This window comes from Balaenoptera borealis (assembly GCF_965194805.1).
Source record: "Balaenoptera borealis genome assembly, chromosome: 10".
Lineage (NCBI taxonomy): Eukaryota > Metazoa > Chordata > Mammalia > Artiodactyla > Balaenopteridae > Balaenoptera > Balaenoptera borealis.
In genome coordinates this window covers 104904514-104922722 of record NC_138874.1, presented here as the reverse complement: position 1 = coordinate 104922722, position 18209 = coordinate 104904514, and the positions used below count along the sequence as shown (strand labels likewise).

Genomic DNA, 18209 nt, shown 5'->3' with positions numbered 1-18209 from the left:
CATGGGGAGGAGGAAGGTGGTGTGGACTCTGAGTTCCAATCCTACACACTTGCCGTGTGACCTTGGGCAAGTGACTCAACTTTTTTGTTCCTTATTTTTTTCATCTGGAAAATGGGCATGATAATTCCACTTACCTCAAAGGGTTGTTGTGAGGATGAAATGTATTCGTATATGCTTAGCACAATGCCTGAGACCTGGAAAATACTATCTCTGTGTCAGCTATGATTATGCACTAAAAAGATAAGCTGTATGAAATCAGGGAAGTTTGTCTGTTTGGGGCCCTGCTTTATCCCCAGTGTCTACAACAGAACCTGATGCATAGGTAGTAGGTGCTCGGTAAATATTTGTTGAATTATTTATCTCCCTGCCTTCTGCACTAGACTTTGGCTTCCACTGTCTCAGGGGAATGTTGGCCACAGGCAAAAGCAAAGAGAAACAAAAGAGGTTATGCCTTAGCTTTGAAACTTCTAAGGGTCTGGGTCCTGGTGGTTTAGTGTATTTCTAAGGGTTCTTTGGACTTTCAAGCCCCCTTCGGCCCCCTCGGATGTGACAACCATTCTACCAGGGCCCATGACTATGCAGGTTAGCCTGGGTATCCTTTATACACTCGCCGCTCATTCTCTCTCTGTCATGCCTCCACAGTGTGGATTTTGTGAAGTGGTCCTCGCAGGGGATGCTGAGGATGAGTCCAGATGCCATGAATGCCCTTTTTAAGCCGACCATTGATAGCATCATTGAGCATCTCCGTAAGTGATCAGCCAGGGCTCGGCCACTCAGTGGGGCAGAGCCAAGAATGGGGACTGATGTTTCCAGTATCACCAACCAGTATATGTGAAGTCAGGATGGCAGGGGGGTCTGGGTCTTGGAGCCGCAGGCCAGGGCCCCGGCAGGAGTGGGCAGGGCCTGGGCATGCATGAGGGCGGTTGCTGGGCACTGGCTGTGGGTCCCTCACCTCAGGTACTGCAAAGCAGCCCAGAGCCTGTTCTCACTTGGGCTTCCATTTGGCTTCAAAAGTCAGAGAGCTGGGAGATCTAAAGCAATATTATCATCGAGTGACAGGCCTTAGGGAATGGATGGTCTTTGCTGTATCAGAACAAATTAGAAACCGCAACCTCTGCTGGGGAGGAGGAACTGCTGTGTAAACCAAAGAAAGGTCTCCCACAAGAGAGCAAACAGAATCTGGCCGCGCAGTTAACCTGCTGCCTCGGTGGCCCTCGCCCAGGGACACACAGTAGACTCACCAGGGCCTCTTTCAGTATCCAGGCCCTCCACCAACTTCCCACCCTGTACCTACACGGTCAGAACTCCTAGAGGTGGGATGGGAATTTTATGAAAACCAAAGAATAATATTGATAACAGCCTGCCTTAACAGAACCGCAGGTTTGGAGAGGGCAAGGGGTATTCATTTATGTGTAACAAAGAACTACGTAAACTGATCACTGTCTGGCTGTTAAAATGGGTTTCTACTTAGCAGTAGCTTTGGTTTTTATTCCTGAGCATATTGATGTACAAACCCCTCCTTTCTTGAAAAGATTGGCTCTACAAAAATATTCCGTTCAACAAGTCCAGACTAAGCCTGTCCTCCAGCTGGCCCAAGCGGCTTTGTCCATTCTCCACATTCTCAGGCCACCCGGTCCCCCCTGGCTTTTGGTGACAGGTCTCTGTCCCTTCCTCCTCCCTTTCAGGGGACCTGTTTCAGAAGCCGGAGGTGTCCACGGTCAAGTTCCTCTTCCTGGTGGGCGGCTTCGCCGAGGCGCCCCTCCTGCAGCAGGCGGTGCAGGCTGCCTTCGGCGACAAGTGCCGTATCATCATCCCCCAGGACGTGGGCCTCACCATCCTCAAGGGCGCCGTCCTCTTCGGCCTGGACCCCGCTGTCATCAAGGTGCGCCGGTCCCCGCTCACCTACGGGGTTGGGGTGCTGAACCGCTATGTGGAGGGCAAGCACCCGCCCGAGAAGCTGCTGGTGAAGGACGGCACTCGTTGGTGCACTGACGTCTTCGACAAGTTCATCTCCGCCGACCAGTCCGTGGCCCTGGGCGAGCTGGTCAAGCGCAGCTACACCCCGGCCAAGCCCTCCCAGCTGGTCATTGTCATCAACATCTATAGCTCTGAGCTGGACAGCGTGAGCTTCATCACCGACCCCGGGGTGAAGAAGTGCGGCACGCTGCGCCTCGATCTCACGGGGGCCAGCGGCACTGCCGTGCCCACCCGCAGGGAGATCCAGACCCTCATGCAGTTCGGGGACACCGAGATCAAGGCCACGGCCATTGATGTAGCCACCTCCAAGAGTGTCAAGGTTGGCATCGACTTCCTAAATTACTAACCGGCCCTCCCCGCCCCCTGTCCCCTTGGACTCAGCTCACCTGCATCTGCTGACCTCAACCCTGACTGTTCTTTCCCTGCCCTTGACCCTAGCCATCACCCGTCTGAATTTCAGCAGGGAAGATGAGAACAGCCAGGGCTAGAAATAATTAGGGGTTTTTGAGGGCATACTGGAGTCGGGAAAACTGTTGGCAGTGAAGATGGAGGTTGGGAAATAAGAAATTTGAGGATCCCAGAAAAGCAGCTAGTGTTCATAGGTACGAAGTGGTGAAACGCCCCCCCCCCCACGATCCCCCACCGCCCCACAAGGGAATCAGTACATTTCTGCAGCAGTGATCGGGCTTGGGGTGAAGAGATCTCCCTTATGTAGAACTTAGGGTGCCCTGTCGCGATCCTTCCAGATTTGGAATAAGATCTTTGAGCCAGGAGGAGATTCTTCATCTCTCTGAGACTTTTCTTTTTTACATATTTTGGATGGCAGTCAATATAAAATGCCATCCATCTGCAGTTAATTTCTTTTCATCATGGTGTGATTAAAAGTGATGATTCACTGGGAACTTGGAGGGTTTTTAGCTGGTGGGAGAAGACTGCCTACACTGGGCGCTATTTTAGGTTCTCATAATTTAAATTCCAAAAAGGTTTAGTGAAGAATAACTGTAGCTTCAGCTAATCCACTAGGATTTGTGAGTGAGAGAGCTGACACCTCAACTTTTCGGCAGGTAAAAACTTGCTTCGAGGGAAATGGATATTGAGCTAGTGACATATCCCAAATTATATGCTGTGATAGAACTCCCCAAAGGCCAAATCCTGATTTCTGAATTCATAAGTAATTTGAGTTAACCTTAGTAGGAATCTGTGTGAGAAAATGAAGCTGCAGTTTGCCTTGTTCACATCACCAAGCCCGGGAGTCCGGAAGAGCCCCTCCCCTTGACAGGCACACGTACTTTAAACTAACTCCCTCCTCCCTGCTGGCCCTCATCTCCCTAAGAGATTTGGCCATTTATTTCCACATTTTGAAAAGAATACATTGGTGATACATGGGCAGAGAATCTGTTTAACGAAACGTTTTGTTAAAATCTTCAGTTTTAAAACTAGAACTGAAGAGTCTATCTAAAGGCATTCAGAGATCTGTACTTAGTGAATGAAGCTGGGTTTTTTCAAACCAGAATCTGCAGTTTTTAGTAAATGCCACAGGGGACTGTGGTTCAATTGGATTTTTTTTTTTTAAAGATTTATTTATTGATTGATTGATTGCTGTGTTGGGTCTTCATTTCTGTGTGAGGGCTTTCTCCAGTTGTGGCAAGTGGGGGCCACTCTTCATCGCAGTGTGCGGGCCTCTCACTATCGTGGCCTCTCTTGTTGCGGAGCACAGGCTCCAGACACACAGGCTCAGTAATTGTGGCTCACGGGCCCAGCTGCTCCGCGGCATGTGGGATCTTCCGGGACCAGGGCTCGAACCCGTGTCCCCTGCATTGGCAGGCGGATTCTTAACCACTGCGCCACCAGGGAAGCCCCTCAATTGGAATTTAAAAGTTCCTAACTTCAGGGTTTTGGAAAGCTGGGGCACAGACCAGAGCCTGCAGCTTCCAGCTGGGTTCACTTAGGGAGTGAGTCTACAAGTGAAGAACCACAATCCCATACGTTGCCCTCTTGTGAGTGGGGCTGGAGCTCCAGCTGGCTTGGGGATGGCACGTTTAACCTTCACAGGAAGGGCCTGGGGAGGAAAAAGATCGGAAGAAAGGCAGCCTAAGAATGGGGCTGAGGAAGCAACTGGTGTGTGTGCCCGCTCTCCATCCTTCCCCACTTGCAAAGCCAGTCTTCAACATTCAGGAGCCAACTGAGGAAAAGAATCAAGAACCTGACTCAGCCCGTGTGATCTGTTCAAAGCTGTCTTTTCCACCTGCTGGAGTGAATTCGATTTTAAATCACCGGAGGCATGCATAATGAATGAGGGGAGGATGGGTGACTCAGCCACTAACTTTGAATGCAACTTGGATTCACAAACCCATTATCACAGCGCATTATCATACGCAGATTTTAAGTAGCATTTCCAACTTCATTCTAACGTGTCTTCTTTTTCACATTGCTGGCTGCAGAATTCCCTACTAGAATGTGAAACACTAACAAACTACAGAACTAGAGAATGCTAGTCACATACTCAGTAGCGGGGTTTCGCATCGAGACACAAATGTGCGCTCTAGGGTTCTCTTGCTGCCTGCTCGGCTTCAAAAGCTAAATGTTATGGGTCTTTCTTTGGTGTTGCCAGCCATACTCTACAAACAAGACTTCTCCATTTAGTTATAAGTAATATAATTTTATGTACATATAATATTAGAAAATTGTACAGAATCTTGATTTCTACAATATGCTCTTGTTTAAAAAAAAAGGGAAAATGCTCTTTGAATTTTGTTGATGACATTGCTGCCTTTAAGTTTCCATGGTTTCATGTCTTAATTGTGCTTACTAGACATTGATTTGTACTGATGTTAAGCTATGGACTGTGTGTGCAGACTGAGCAACAGACAGAGGTGCCTAGGGTCAGAATCCTCTACGAAACAGACCGGCTGGATTGACAGCTCCATCAGACCTTTCTACACACACATCCTTCCCAAAGGTTCACAGTTTATATTTAAAGGTGCATAATAATGTATCGATTCTCCTGAACTGTCTTTGAGAGCTGAACGTTCTGGTTCTGTAAGCCATGTGACTGTGCAGAAAAACCTCCGAAAACTCTGTGTCCCTGCAGGGCTGTCAGCGTCTCCTTGTGGGGCGAAGCAGCCACTCTGAAGGCAAAGTGTGATGTTTTCAGGACACCAGAATCAAAGGAAGGAATCAGGTGGTACACAAATCCAGCTTTTCTACTGGATTAAGTGTAAGTGTGAGTAATAGAGTCAAGTCCTTTTCTTGGCTAATGTAAGGCCTTTCCCATCTTGCATTAAGGATGTCTCCTTGTCTACTATTTCTCTTAAATGAAATGGTTGAAATTTGCAATGTTGGCAAAAAGATGATGGAGAGGGGGTGATGATTTTACTGGATTTTCTTCTGCCCCAGAGATGCAGCCCTAATAGACTTCTTAGAGGGAATCCTCAAATCCACCCCTTCTCCCCTTCCCCCCCACAGAAATATTCTAGAGTAAGAGCACTGGATAGGAACACTTGGACACATTTTCTAATCTTAGAAAGTTTCTAAAAGGCCCGTTGTCTTAACCCATTACTCAATTGTCCCTGGCATATTATCTGAGGTTCAAGTTTCTTGGAAGCAGAACTGTCAAAGGGTTTCCTTTGTAACGTCCCTTTCTGTACACAGCAGGCATTAATAAATGTTGAATGTCAGACAAGAATGTCAGACGGACAAGAGAGGAAAGAGGAAACATACAGGCGTTTCTGCAGACCGATGGCTAAGATGAGTGCGGATTACAGAGCCTGCCCTGCCCTACCCCTAGAATGTTATTTAGATCAAGTTTAGCTTTTAGAGTCCAGGTCTGGTTAATTGCCAGGGTGGCAAAGATTCGCATGCACCTATATAAACAGGAGTCAAAATGCATTATTAGCTGAAGATCGAATCACACATTGTAGAGATGAAATAGCTGTGATTAAGCTGCATATTTATGCTGGGAAATGGCTGAAGTGGATGACTAGTATAAAAGTTGTTGGCCATAACATTATATCTCTTATCTGCTTGGAATATGGAAATATATTCTAAAATAACAGCCACTGGGGTCTTGTTCACTATAAATTCAAACTTCACAGAACTTGGCAGCAATTCACAATTTGACTGTATCTGCAAACTGTCTTCACACATGTCTAATAAAGCAAAACTCTGGATCTCATGTGGCCCAGACTTTTTTTTTGCCCTCTGAATTTGTAAATGGAATTATAGATACATTACTGACATTCCCCTCTACCCCATTTCAGATGGAAATTGATTTTCAGGTCTTTTCCTAGCTGTTGCAAGCTTTGTTAACTTTCATTCCCAATAAGACTGGCTCCTCTGTTCACTGGGAACCAAGCCTCCATTGACATCCATGAACCCCTTTTCCCTTGAAGCCAAAGAAAGCAACCTTACCAGAGAGAAGGCAGATAAGCCACAGTGACAACTGACAACTCCACTGCACCCAAATGAAGGTCATAAAAAAAGAAAAGCAGAAGGCTAAGGACTGATGCCTTGTCCTCTGGTATCCTAGCAGGCACAACTAGCTGGCCGCTGCATCTAGGGCCTTGGGTTTATTCCAGGCTCTATGTCTGGGTCACCCTCCAGAGTTGGCTCTAGTAGTTTCTGGATAGTCTGAGGCGGGCCCTAGGACCCCAAGGGAGGTATAAATGGGTTCTTCCTAAGTGGGTAGCTGCACCAGCTTTCATCTGAAGTTTAGTTCCCATGAGGAGAGGTCGGGAAGGCCGGGATGTGCAGTCAAACAAACGTATTGCACAGTAGAGCCAGCAGGCAGTCTGGCTGCCATTTCCTCATCTGTAGGGAGCGGCTGGGACTAGCTGTCTGTAAAGGCCACTCAGTCCCTGGATCTGGGTCACACAGTGGGCATCTTGGTTTTGTCGACTTAAAAAAAATGCACAACGTGAGAGTTGAGAGCTAAGTTTTACTTGGGACAATATGAGGGCTATAGCCCGGGAGACAGCATTTCAGATAGCTCTGAGAAACTGCTCTGAAGAGGTAGGGGGGCAAGTCAGTATATATGTGATTTTGGTGAAGAGGGAGTACATGCAATCAGGCACATATTTTTTGCAGAAGGTTTCTGCTAGTCTCGTGAAGGCTACTGCTAGTCACGAGGAGCAGACGTCACCATGAAGGGTTTTAGTGCTTTTCTAGATATGAGGAGATACAAGAATTAGGCTCATAAAATAAAATCGGCTCCTGAAAATATCTAACTCTCTGAAGACCTGTTCTGCCAGTTCTTCCCAGAGCACAGAGTGCCTCATCTCTGCTCTCCACCCTGAACTCCTTTCAGGGGGTGTTGAAAGTCAGCAACTTCAGTAGCACCTGAATTAACCCTTGTAGATGGCAAGTGCCCACGGCAAGTGCCAATTTGTAGTTGACAGTTTCAGTCCAATGAGATGAAAGCTCATCTCCCATAAAATGAGGACGGCTCCACCTTCCCAGCATCCTTCATTTTGGTGCTTTGTCCCTTTCTGCCCGGTTTCCTGTCCTGGCCATCTGGAGATTCTCCTAGTAAGAGACACGAGGCTAGGAGGACAGGGGTGTGAGAAGCCCAGGGGAAGCCGTCTGGGACACAGGCCTCTGCTTCCCTCCCAGGCTGCTTCCCCCGCCCCTGCCAAGGCCTGTTCCCGCCAATCGTCTCCCCCCAGCCCAGGCCTCCCCAGTGTCTACATCAGAAAAGGCGACTTTGACCCGGATCCCTTCGTGTACCCCTCTCCACAATTTCCAAACCCAGAGCGGCCTCGCCTGGGTGAGACCGTGTGTTCAGAACAGAGAACAGCTTCGGAGGCAAATATTTTCCGGGCAAATCCCAGCATCTCACCCCATAGACCGACGCTGAGCGACTTCCCTCCGGTTCACCAGTCGCCTCTAGCTCCCGGTCCGGACTTCGGCCAGGAGGCCAAAGGGTGAGGAAGGCGCGGGAGGGGCGGGGGTGGAGGGGTTGGTCCGACTCCGCCCGTTCCCCCCGCCCCCACGTGGTCGAGGTGAGCTCACAGGGGACGGGAGCCCTGGTGGAGGCCGGGCCAGAGCAGGAGGTCCCGCGGGGGGGCCAGGATCCAGGCCAGCCTAGGTGAGGACTGGGCGGGGCGGGGGAGGGGGCGTGTCCGCGCTTTCCGACCCGCTCCCCGGCCCCACCCCCAGCACACCTCCTTTCCATGCCCTTCCCTTCAGCCTCCTCCAGGCAGGCCTCTGGGCTGGGTCTGCAGCTGCGCAGCCGGCGGTGCACCCGCGGCACACTGCTGGGCAACATAATCCTGCCCCCAGAGTGTAGACGTCTTTCGGTCACACCTCCTTGGACACAGGAACGTTCGGACAAGTTACTTAACTTCTCTGTGCCTTATTTTTCCATGTGTAAAATAGGGACTCAGGTAGGAACTAACCCTTAGGGCGGCCGTTAGCGTTTCACAGGAATGCAGTCCTGTCTTCAGCCGTGTTGTAGCAGGTGTTCTTTTTTTTTTTTTTTTTTTTTAATGAAAGCTTATTTATTTATTTATTTATTTATGGCTGTGTTGGGTCTTCGTTTCTGTGCGAGGGCTTTCTCTAGTTGCGGCGAGCGGGGGCCACTCTTCATCGCGGTGCGCGGGCCTCTCACTGTCGCGGCCTCTCTTGTTGCGGAGCACAAGCTCCAGACGCGCAGGCTCAGTAGTTGTGGCTCACGGGCCCAGTTGCTCCGCGGCATGTGGGATCTTCCCAGACCAGGGCTCGAACCCGTGTTCCCTGCATTGGCAGGCAGATTCTCAACCACTGCGCCACCAGGGAAGCCCCAGATGTTCTTTAAATGTATGAACTGTTTAAAAAATTCCCATCACTGCTGAGTAAACCGTGACTGAGGCCCTCCCCTCCACCCTTGAGGTCACTTGTCCTGGCCACAAGGGCATGACTTTTGAGAGAGTATCTGGCTTGGCAGGGTAGGACTTGGAAGCATCAACAGATGCCAGATGCAGGACCTGGCCCATTTGGGGGCACCACATCCCAGAAGGAAGAAGGGGTCTGGCTCGGGAGACAGCATCCACATAAACTGACGCTGTTTGGTCCGCCCCCCGCCCCATCTTGGACTCCATGCCAGCCGTTGCAACTTCTGATCCTTTCCAGCCAGAGTTTACTCTAATCTTTGTTATGTCCTGTACATTGCATGTTTAACCGCATCCTTGGCTAATTGTGGTGCTTTCTCTCTGTCCTAATCCCCTGGCAAGGTTATTGACGCCCAAGGGCTCTAGCACATGCGCAGTGAGTTCTCCAGGCAAGGACTTCCCTTCATTAACAGAGAGCAAAATCATGGAGTCTTCCAAGACCTTCATGAGACACCTGCCAATCACACCAGGCTACAGTGGTAAGTGGTGATGTGCCCTGCAGTGGGGTCCTGATTGCTGTCCCTGCCTTGCCCCACTGTCCGTGTCCGACCGGCTTATTGCACCAGTACAGGCACTTTAGCTTTTTTTTTTTTTTATAAATTTATTTATTTATTTATAGCTGTGTTGGGTCTTCGCCTCTGCGCAAGGGCTTTCTCTAGTTGCGGCGAGCAGGGGCCACTCTTCATCGCGGTGCGCGGGCCTCTCACTGTCGCGGCCTCTCTTGTTGCGGAGCACAAGCTCCAGACGCGCAGGCTCAGTAGTTGTGGCTCACGGGCCTAGTTGCTCCGCGGCATGTGGGATCTTCCCAGACCAGGGCTCGAACCCGTGTCCCCTGCATTGGCAGGCAGATTCTCAACCACTACGCCACCAGGGAAGCCCGGCACTTTAGCTTTTAAGAAACTTGCTGAAAGTGTTTCATTGCTGAAGATGGCAGATAACTGGGTTCTGATAAGTGGGGAGATAGAATCTAGGCAGATCTCCCAGGACATGGCCTGGTATGTAAGAAGCGCTTAATTAATGTCTGTTATATACATTTGGGCCAGGATAGACACAATGAATAGGCTGAGGCTCTGTCCTTCTTCCCAAGTTGTGCTGTTCTCATGAACTAGGGCTGTCCTTATGGTCCCATTTCTTCCTGTGTCCCCTAGAGGGATGGTCACCAACTTTTTTGGTTTGCCAGGAATGGTCCCAGTTTTAGCACTAAAAGTCCTGCATCCCAGGAAACCCCTCAGTTGTTGGCAAACCAGGACAACTGGTCACCCTACCTAAAGGCTTTTCCTCCTCAGGCTTCTGAGAATTTACTAAGTCACATCCCTGTGGGTAACAAACCTGGTGGTCCCCATAGGCCCTCTGCTCTCACATATAGGTATTCTTGGTGGAGAGAGGCATGGAGAATATTCCAAGGTTGCCCATCCTCACCCTGGTCCTACTGGTTGGTTAAGAGAATAGGCTTTGGGTTCTAATAAACTGAGATTCCAATCTCTCCCTGGCCATTATCTATGTGATTGTAAGTAAGTTACTTACCTCTCTATGGTAAGTAGAAATTTCTATAAAATGGTTGTATTAGTTTCCTAGGGCTGCTGTGTAAAACAACAGATAGCTATTCTTTCACGGTTCTAGAGGCCCGGAGTCTGAAATCAAGATGTTGGCAGGGCCGTGCTCTCTCTGATGGCCCCTGGTGTTCCTTGGTTTGTGGCAGCATCACTCCAGTCTCTGTCCCCATCTTCACATGACTCTTCATGTGGCCTTCTGCTCGGTGTCTCTGTGTCTGTGTGTCTCAAATCTCCCTCTCCTTTTTCTTAGGAGGACACCAGGCACTGGATTTGGAGCCCACCCTAAATCCATGATGACCTCATTTCCAAATCCTTAGTTACGTCTGCAAAGACCCTATTTCCAGATAAGTTCACATTCACAGGTGCCAGGGGTTAGGACTTGGAGAGTTCTATCAATTCAACCCATTACATGGGGTCGGGATAGATTCCTCCTAAGACTGTTGTGAGGATTAAAGGAGCCAGCACACAAAGCCCATTTAAAATATCTTGGCCCTTAGCAAGACTCAGTAAAGGTAGCTTGTATTCCTATGTGTGTGTGTCCATATACGCAATCAGGTAAAATCTATGCAGATCAAAGTTGACCCTGATGGAGAAAACCCACTGTGACAGGGGCCCTGGGTGTCTGCGGTCTCCTCCATGATGTTAGGGTATCTTTTAATTGTCCGAAAACTGGGGAGACTGGATAGTGGGCGGAAGACTTCCAACACTGTCAAGAACAGTTTAGTAATTGGATTCTTCCGGAGGAGGTTTCTTGCAGGTGCACGGGGTGAGGGTTGCTGCTCTCAACTCTGGGGCCAGGTTTTCTGGCCCTGGGGACAAGGGCACAAATGGTGGGCTTCAATATTGAGATTTACTTGCTTATTTATTTATTTATTGGTTGACAGTTTAAAGCCAAGTCTTAACCAGTTTTTCCTCCTTTGTTCTTTTAAAAACTGGTCTTATTATGGCAGCATTATAGTACTTAGGATTCAGCATCCAGTTTAAATAAGTAGTTGTGTTTTACCCATACTAATTGTAATGATTACATGTTATTTTGTGGGAAATGGTGAGAAATTGTGCTCGGGGTGGGTCTCACAGATAATGAATTTACCTTTTTGTGTAATAGGTCTCTGCTTTTAATAAGCCCGCAATTTCCCGGTGGTCCGACAGAAAAGATCCCCAATTGCATTTGGGAAGTGTCAAGGAAAATAAGCTTTCTCTCTAAAAAGATGAATAATTTCAATTACTCCTTCGACTAACATTTTGGTCCATTAAATGCTTTCGCCATTTGCCGTTTGGGCTGACGTGAGGGGCTTTGCTATCAAAGAATATTACTGTCATCGCCTTTGTTGAAACGGGCCTTCCCTCCCCGCTCCAAGGTCAGTTTTTCATGGCCTTGGGAGGGCCCAGCCGCAGTGGAAACAACAGCGCGGCTTGTATTAATGGCCTTTGGGAGAATGCAGTGTTGTCGGCCAAGGAAGAAACGGCAAGGGGTGGGCTGAGATTCTGGGGGTTTGGGCAGGTTCTGAATACCTCGCTGAAGGTCGTGATTCCTTCGGCTCTTGCAGGCTTCGTGCCTTACCTTAGCTGCCAGGGCACCTCCAGCGAGGACAACATGTCCCACTGTCTGAAAATCTTCCAGGAGATCACACAGCGATATAAAGACCAGCTGGAGGAATAACTCTGCTCAGTGGCCACTGTCCCGAACTAAAGCCCGTCTGCTCAGAGGAGACGGTCCTGCGGACCCTGCACCAGTATTACCGGCAGTACCGCCCCTTGAGTCTGGGTACCGGCTCCCAGAAACCAGCCCCCCTTCACCCTGGGCCCAAGCGCAGGGCCTGGCCGTCTTGCTGAGCTGCCACTGAGGGCACTGGGTCCAGCACAGTTCCAGGTCCCCAGGCGTCTGTGCAAAATGGAGAGGCTCAGTTTCTTAAAAGGAGAAAGAAACATTTCCAGGGGGGGAGGGAGACAGGTGGGGAGGAGGGTGCTAGGTACTAAGCTTCCTGGACAATCATCACAGAGGTTCAGAGAGCAGCTGTTGTCTCAGTAGGTACCGCTTTTAGTTGCTTTCTCTGTGCCGGCTACCGTTATTTCATTAACCACCCACGATGACCCTATGAAGTCGATACTATTATTGCCACTTTAGAGCAGTGTCCCTTGTCTGAGGTCAGACCTGGGTTTGAACCCAGCTCCTCCAGGTGCTGGCTGGGCGGGCAGGGGTTTTGCACTGAATAACAGTCACAATAACAGTGACAAAAACAACTGACAGTATGATTGTATCATGTTCATCATCACAACAATGATTTGTCCTAGACTATTTTTAAGGCCTAAAGGCCTATAAGAAAAGTAATGGACTGATTGTCTTTATTATTATTACTGTAATTGGGGACTTTTCAAGAACACATGCTGACTCACATGTTTGGTGTGCTTAAAAAATTTCCAAGTCATTACAAGGAACATCTGCCTAAGAGTTGGGATTTAGCCCAGCTCCATGACTATTTGCTGTGTGACCTAGGGCAGGTTGCTTCCCCTCTCTGGGCTACAGTTCCTTCATCCAAGGCAGGGAAGGATGGATTAGACACTCCCTAGGGTGCCTTCCAGCTTTTAGGTTCTGGGACTCAGTGGCCTAATTCAATTCTTACAGCAACTGAAGGGCAGTTATCTTACATCTCACAAATGTGAAATTGCCAAAGGTCAGCCAGCCAGGCAGCCAGAGCTGAGTCTGATGTGCTTTTTCCTGACCTGCATGCTTCTCTTGATTCCCTTATTCAGATTGTCAAAGAGCATTGTCTGAAGCTTTTTTTCTTTTTCTTTTTGTTATTAGTCTGAGAAAAGAGTGGGATCTGTTTAAGAGCAAGAACTTGGGAATCAGAGAGACCTGGGTTTGAATCCTGACCCTATCACTTCCTTGCTATGTGACCTTGGCCAAGACTTTCTTAACCTCTCTGAGGTCTCAGTGTCCTTCTCCACAAAGTGTAGGTAATAATGGCACCAACTTCTTACGGTTTGTAAGAGAATAAAATGAGGGCCTATGCAAAGCCCTACCAAGGTGCTGGCACACAGGATCAACCAACCGGTGGTAGCTGCCCTCATCACGTCTAGGGGCCTAGTGCTTTCCCCGGGGCTGATTGTTGGGGTGCCAGCTAGCTTGGGAGCACCGCCCACTGTGTGGCTTCTCAAAGCCCTCAGGAAGCATGGCATCTTTTTACAGAATGCAAGTACATAACGAAACGTCTTCAGGAGCCCCCCATCCCCGGCTGGGCAGGCTACCTGCCGAGAGCCAGGGTCACTGAATTAGGCTGTGCCACGCGGTACACTGTCATGGCCAGAAACTGCTACAGGGACTTCCTGGACATCGTGGAGCAGGCCAGGAGAGCACACCTGAAACCGTATGAGGAGTAAGTCTGCCTTGTAACTCAGGTAACAAGAACGAGGGGAAGAGCGGATCTCAGGCCAGGGGTTTCCAGATGCCCCCAGCCCAGCGCTAGGACTGTTTTTTTGGTGTCTGTTTTGTTTTACAGAAGGCGCTGTGTTTGTAATTGCAGGACCTGCCAAGTAGGCAGCCACGTCCTGCTCCCCACCTGCGCCCAGCAAGTGCCAGAAGTCTTGCTTCTGGTCTTTGCTGGTTTGCAGGGAGAGGCTGGCAGTAAAAACCAACTGGGCCCCCGTCCGGGAAGCAACCTAAGGCTCAAGCATGCTGAGGAAGGGAGATGGAAGGGTACTGCATGGAGTGGGAGGCTCTTGTGGCCTCAGTTTTCCCTTCTGTAAAATGGAGATGATGATCCTTTAGGATAAATTGTAAGGATCAGAAATAAACGCACCGTGCTCATGCAGGACCTGCACAGATTATATTTATTTTTATTATTAATGAAAGGAATAACTCTATGACTTTTGTTCTTACTTTAGAATATATTGAGTTAGGCCTGCACCACCTCCTCCTACCCCTTCTCCAGAAATTTTGCTGCACGAAAGGCTGCTGCCAAAATATCCAGATTTCTCTATTCCAGGTAAGGGAGGACTTTCCTTCCTTCCTGCTGGTTTTAAAAAGGGGATGGTTTCAATTTCTCCACATCTTTGCTAACACTTTTTATTTTCTGCTTTTTTTTTTTGATATTAGCCATTCTAATGGGTGTGAGGTGGTATCTCTTTATCATTTTGATTTGCATTTTCCTAACGATTACTGATGTTGATCATCTTTTTACGTGCTTATTTGCCGTTTATACATTTCTTTGGATAAATGTCTATTCAAGCCCTTTGTTCATTTTTGAATCAGTTTGTTTGCTTTTTTGTTGTCAAGTGTTTGGAATTCTCTATATATTCTGGATACTAATCCCTTATCAGATATACAATTTGCAAACATTTTCCCCCATTCTGTGGGTTGCCTTTAGATTCTCTTGTACACTGTAGATGGGAATGTAAAATAGTTCAGCTGCTATGGAAAACAGTATGGTGGGCTCTTGAAACAATTAACATTAGAATGACCATACACCCAGCAATTCCACTTCTGAGTATATTCTGGAAAGAATTGAAAGCAGGGTCTTGTAGAGATATTTGTACACCCATAATTATAGCAGCATTATTCATAGTCGTGTAACCCAAGTGTCCATCTAAGGATGAAGGGATAAGCAAAATCTGGTCTATATGTACAACAGAATATTATTCAGTCTTAAAAAGGAAGGAAATTCTGACACAAGCTACAACACAGATGAACTTAAAGGACATTATGCTGAGAGAAATAAGTCTAACAGAGAAGGAAATAACGTATGATTCAATTTATATGAGGTACTTAGAGTAGTCAAAATCAAAGGCAGTACATTAACAGTGATTGCCAGGACTGAGGGGAGGGGAGAATGGGGATTATTGCTTAATAGGTACAGAAGTGCAGTTTCACAAGAGAAAAAGTTACGGGGATGTATGGTGCTGATGTTGCACAACGGTGTGAATGGACTTAATACCACTGAACTGACAGATAAAAATGGTTAAGATGGTGGTGAGTATTAAGGATATTTTAACACAATAAAAAAATTGTTTTCTAAGTAGAAAAAAAAAAAAGCGGGTGGGATGTTTGCAGTAGCCCCTCTGCCTCGCTGGGCCACCTGCCTGCAATTTGTGGGGCTGGTTTATCTTCCAGGTGCTGGGTGTCCTACCCTTGGAAGAGCCCTGATGGAGGACCCCAGACCTCCGGTGAGGTGTGGCTGCACTCAGAGGCCAAATGTGTCATGCAACGGGGAGATTTATCTAGAGCCACTCTCTTCAGTAAAGGACGTGGAAGGGTAGAAGTGGAGAGCCTCCCAAGGAGAGGCACATACTAAGGGGGGGCTCAGAAGCTCACCATTCTCACGTGAGAGCCCCTCACACACCCCAACCGGCACGAGGGAAATTTCATAAGACAAGCATCCTTTTCATTGCCACCTGCACCCTGACCGGTTGGTGATAACATGTCATTCATAATAAAGGCCTTTTATTGTCATGTGAGAATAAAGAGGATACACTTCTCAGCATGCTGAAGCGTCTGTGGATTTTTTCCAGGTTATGTTGACCTTGCTGGGTGAGGCCCAGCTCTTCCCGATCCTGAGGTAACATTGTGCACCTGGATCGGGCGCTCACTGAAGCCCTAGCCCGGCCATCTAATGAGTCGGTCCCCATCAGCCACCTTGGGTTGTGGCATGGCAGTCCCCAATACTGGCACAGGGCCATGCCCGCCCCAGCCCTGGTGTTTCAGAATCCCAGCCCCCCGGGAGAGCCCTGGCACACCAGCTGTACTGGTTTCCTAGGGCTGCTGTAATGGTACCCCAAACTGGGTGGTATGAGACAGCAGAAATTTGTTGTCTCATACTTCTGGAAGCGAGAAGTCCATGTTCAAGGTGTTAGCAGGGCCATGCGCCCTCTGAAACCTTAGGGGAGAATCACCCCTTGCCTCTTCCCCACTGCCTGGTGGTTTGCTGTCAATCCTTGGCAATCTTTGGTGCGTCATTCTAATCTCTGTCATCATGTGACTTCCCTGTGTCTCTGTGTCTTCACAGGGCTGTCTTCTAATAAGGACACCAGTCACACTGGATTAGGGCTCACCCTTCTGCAGTATGACCTCATCTTAACCAATTACACCTGCAACATCCTATTTCCAAATAAGTCACATTCTGAGGTGCTGGGGATTAGGACTTCAATATATCCTTTTGCGGGGGGCAGAGTGGGGGGGGACACAATTCAACCCATAACACTGGCTGACCTTTTATCACTGACAGGCACTCTCTCTGACTTCACTCTGCAGCCATTGGCACGAAGAAGAAATCAAAAGCAGCTCCTGGGGCAGTGAGGCCATTGTTATCAAAAGACTCAAAACTGCTGGGCCAAAAGATGAACTGAGCCACTCCTGAGCGTTTCTCCCAAGGTGAGAATTTTCACCTGGGCTGCCTGGACCCCCAGGTTTCCATGGGTAGAAATCAGGAGTCATATCTTTGATGAGAAAAAAGAACTGGGATGAGAAAAAAGTTACATGTTTGTTTTCACTAACCACCAAGTGAAATATAATATTTCCTTTGTTTATGAATGTAGGCAACAAACCCCAGCTGTACCTGTCACCTTAATCCAATAAAAACCTCAGATCTTTTCACATCATATGACATTTGTTGCAAACAGCTTGAAATAATGTTAATGTTGATCAGTACTTTATAATTACAGTTGTTATTAGAGCTACAATGTCTGCTCTCTAACATTGTTCTTCAACATATGTATAAGCAAACACATGGCTATTTCACAAATTTGTTCTTTTTAGTATTTTGATAGTATTTCAATATAACTAGCTCCCTTTGTAATCTCATTTATTGTACTTTATGCATTTAAAAACATTGTTCTGAGAAGAGGTCCATAGGTTCATCAGACAGCCAGAGGGTCTGGGGCACAGAAATAGAAAGGAACCCTGTCCTGGGAAACAACAAAAGATGTGTGTAAGGGGTGGTTGTCATACAAAACAACACCCCAAACCCAATGGGATGTGGCATTACAATGCATCCTGTTATTAAAAGATAATGTGGTAGAGGAATGCTATTGTGGAAAAAAATTTCTGATACAGTACATGAAAAAAGCAAGACCATGAGACAGTACAATAACAGCAAACCCATGTGTACACACACACACACACACACACACACCCCACTATAATCCTGTTTTTCTGTTTAAAAACAAGGGAGGAGTGGTAAAGGGAGCTAAGCCATAATACTAACTGATTATTTGGATGATGGTGCGATTGGTCTTTTTTACTTCCTTGTGGTTTTTTCAATTTTCCACAGCCAACAGGTATTGTTTTCATAATCAGGAAAAAAATGTTATTTTCCTTATTTGAATTGATAAAATCCTTATTTGAAGTGATTAAAAAATAACCTTTTAGAGATTGCATGTTTAAAGAAAAAAGCCATGACTCAACAGAAGTTAGCTGCATTCTCTTCAAAGGGCTGGGACCAAGCTTAGTGAACAGGTGGGATTTTTTCCAGCTTTCTTACCACCCTGGGAAAGTGATCCCACAGCCTCAGGAAGGAAACCAGGAGACAGATCCCTCACCTGCCCAGGGCCGTGTGGTCCAGGCTGCTGCATCTCTGCTGGCCCCTCAGAAATGAAGAACACGGGAAGCAGTTCTGCCTGCTCCCGTCTCCCAAACCCACAGAGTCTGCAGATTACTGCTCTAGACCCAAGGTTTTTGAAGTCTTTGCCCATGAAATTAAGGGAGGCCGGGACCGAAACCACTTCTTTGCAACTGCCTTCATCTTGATTTCACTCGCGGGATCGAATCTTGTCAATATTTAAGTCACTAGCTAATTCCTGGCACTGACCTTTAAAAAAT

At 47.8% G+C, this 18209-nt stretch overlaps 2 protein-coding genes across 5 annotated transcripts in view; both read left to right on the top strand.

The window, feature by feature from the left end:
• The window catches only part of HSPA12A (heat shock protein family A (Hsp70) member 12A), a 163517-nt gene extending 157371 nt beyond the window's left edge, over positions 1-6146 (top strand). For all 4 annotated transcript variants that reach the window (XM_082407821.1, XM_082407822.1, XM_082407823.1 and 1 more), the window contains 2 exons: positions 643-746; positions 1686-6146. In XM_082407821.1, coding sequence (XP_082263947.1) covers positions 643-746; positions 1686-2323 — 742 coding nt within the window. In that variant the 3' untranslated portion in view covers positions 2324-6146. The remainder of the gene's footprint in view (positions 1-642; positions 747-1685) is intronic.
• A 1869-nt stretch (positions 6147-8015) lies between these two features.
• Positions 8016-15439, top strand: SPMIP5 (sperm microtubule inner protein 5). The gene is given in 5 exon segments (XM_082408037.1): positions 8016-9322; positions 11944-12053; positions 12057-12072; positions 12075-12161; positions 13587-15439. Coding segments are annotated over 5 exon segments (459 nt in total). The 5' UTR covers positions 8016-9267; the 3' UTR covers positions 13778-15439.
• The last annotated feature ends 2770 nt before the right edge of the window (positions 15440-18209 follow it).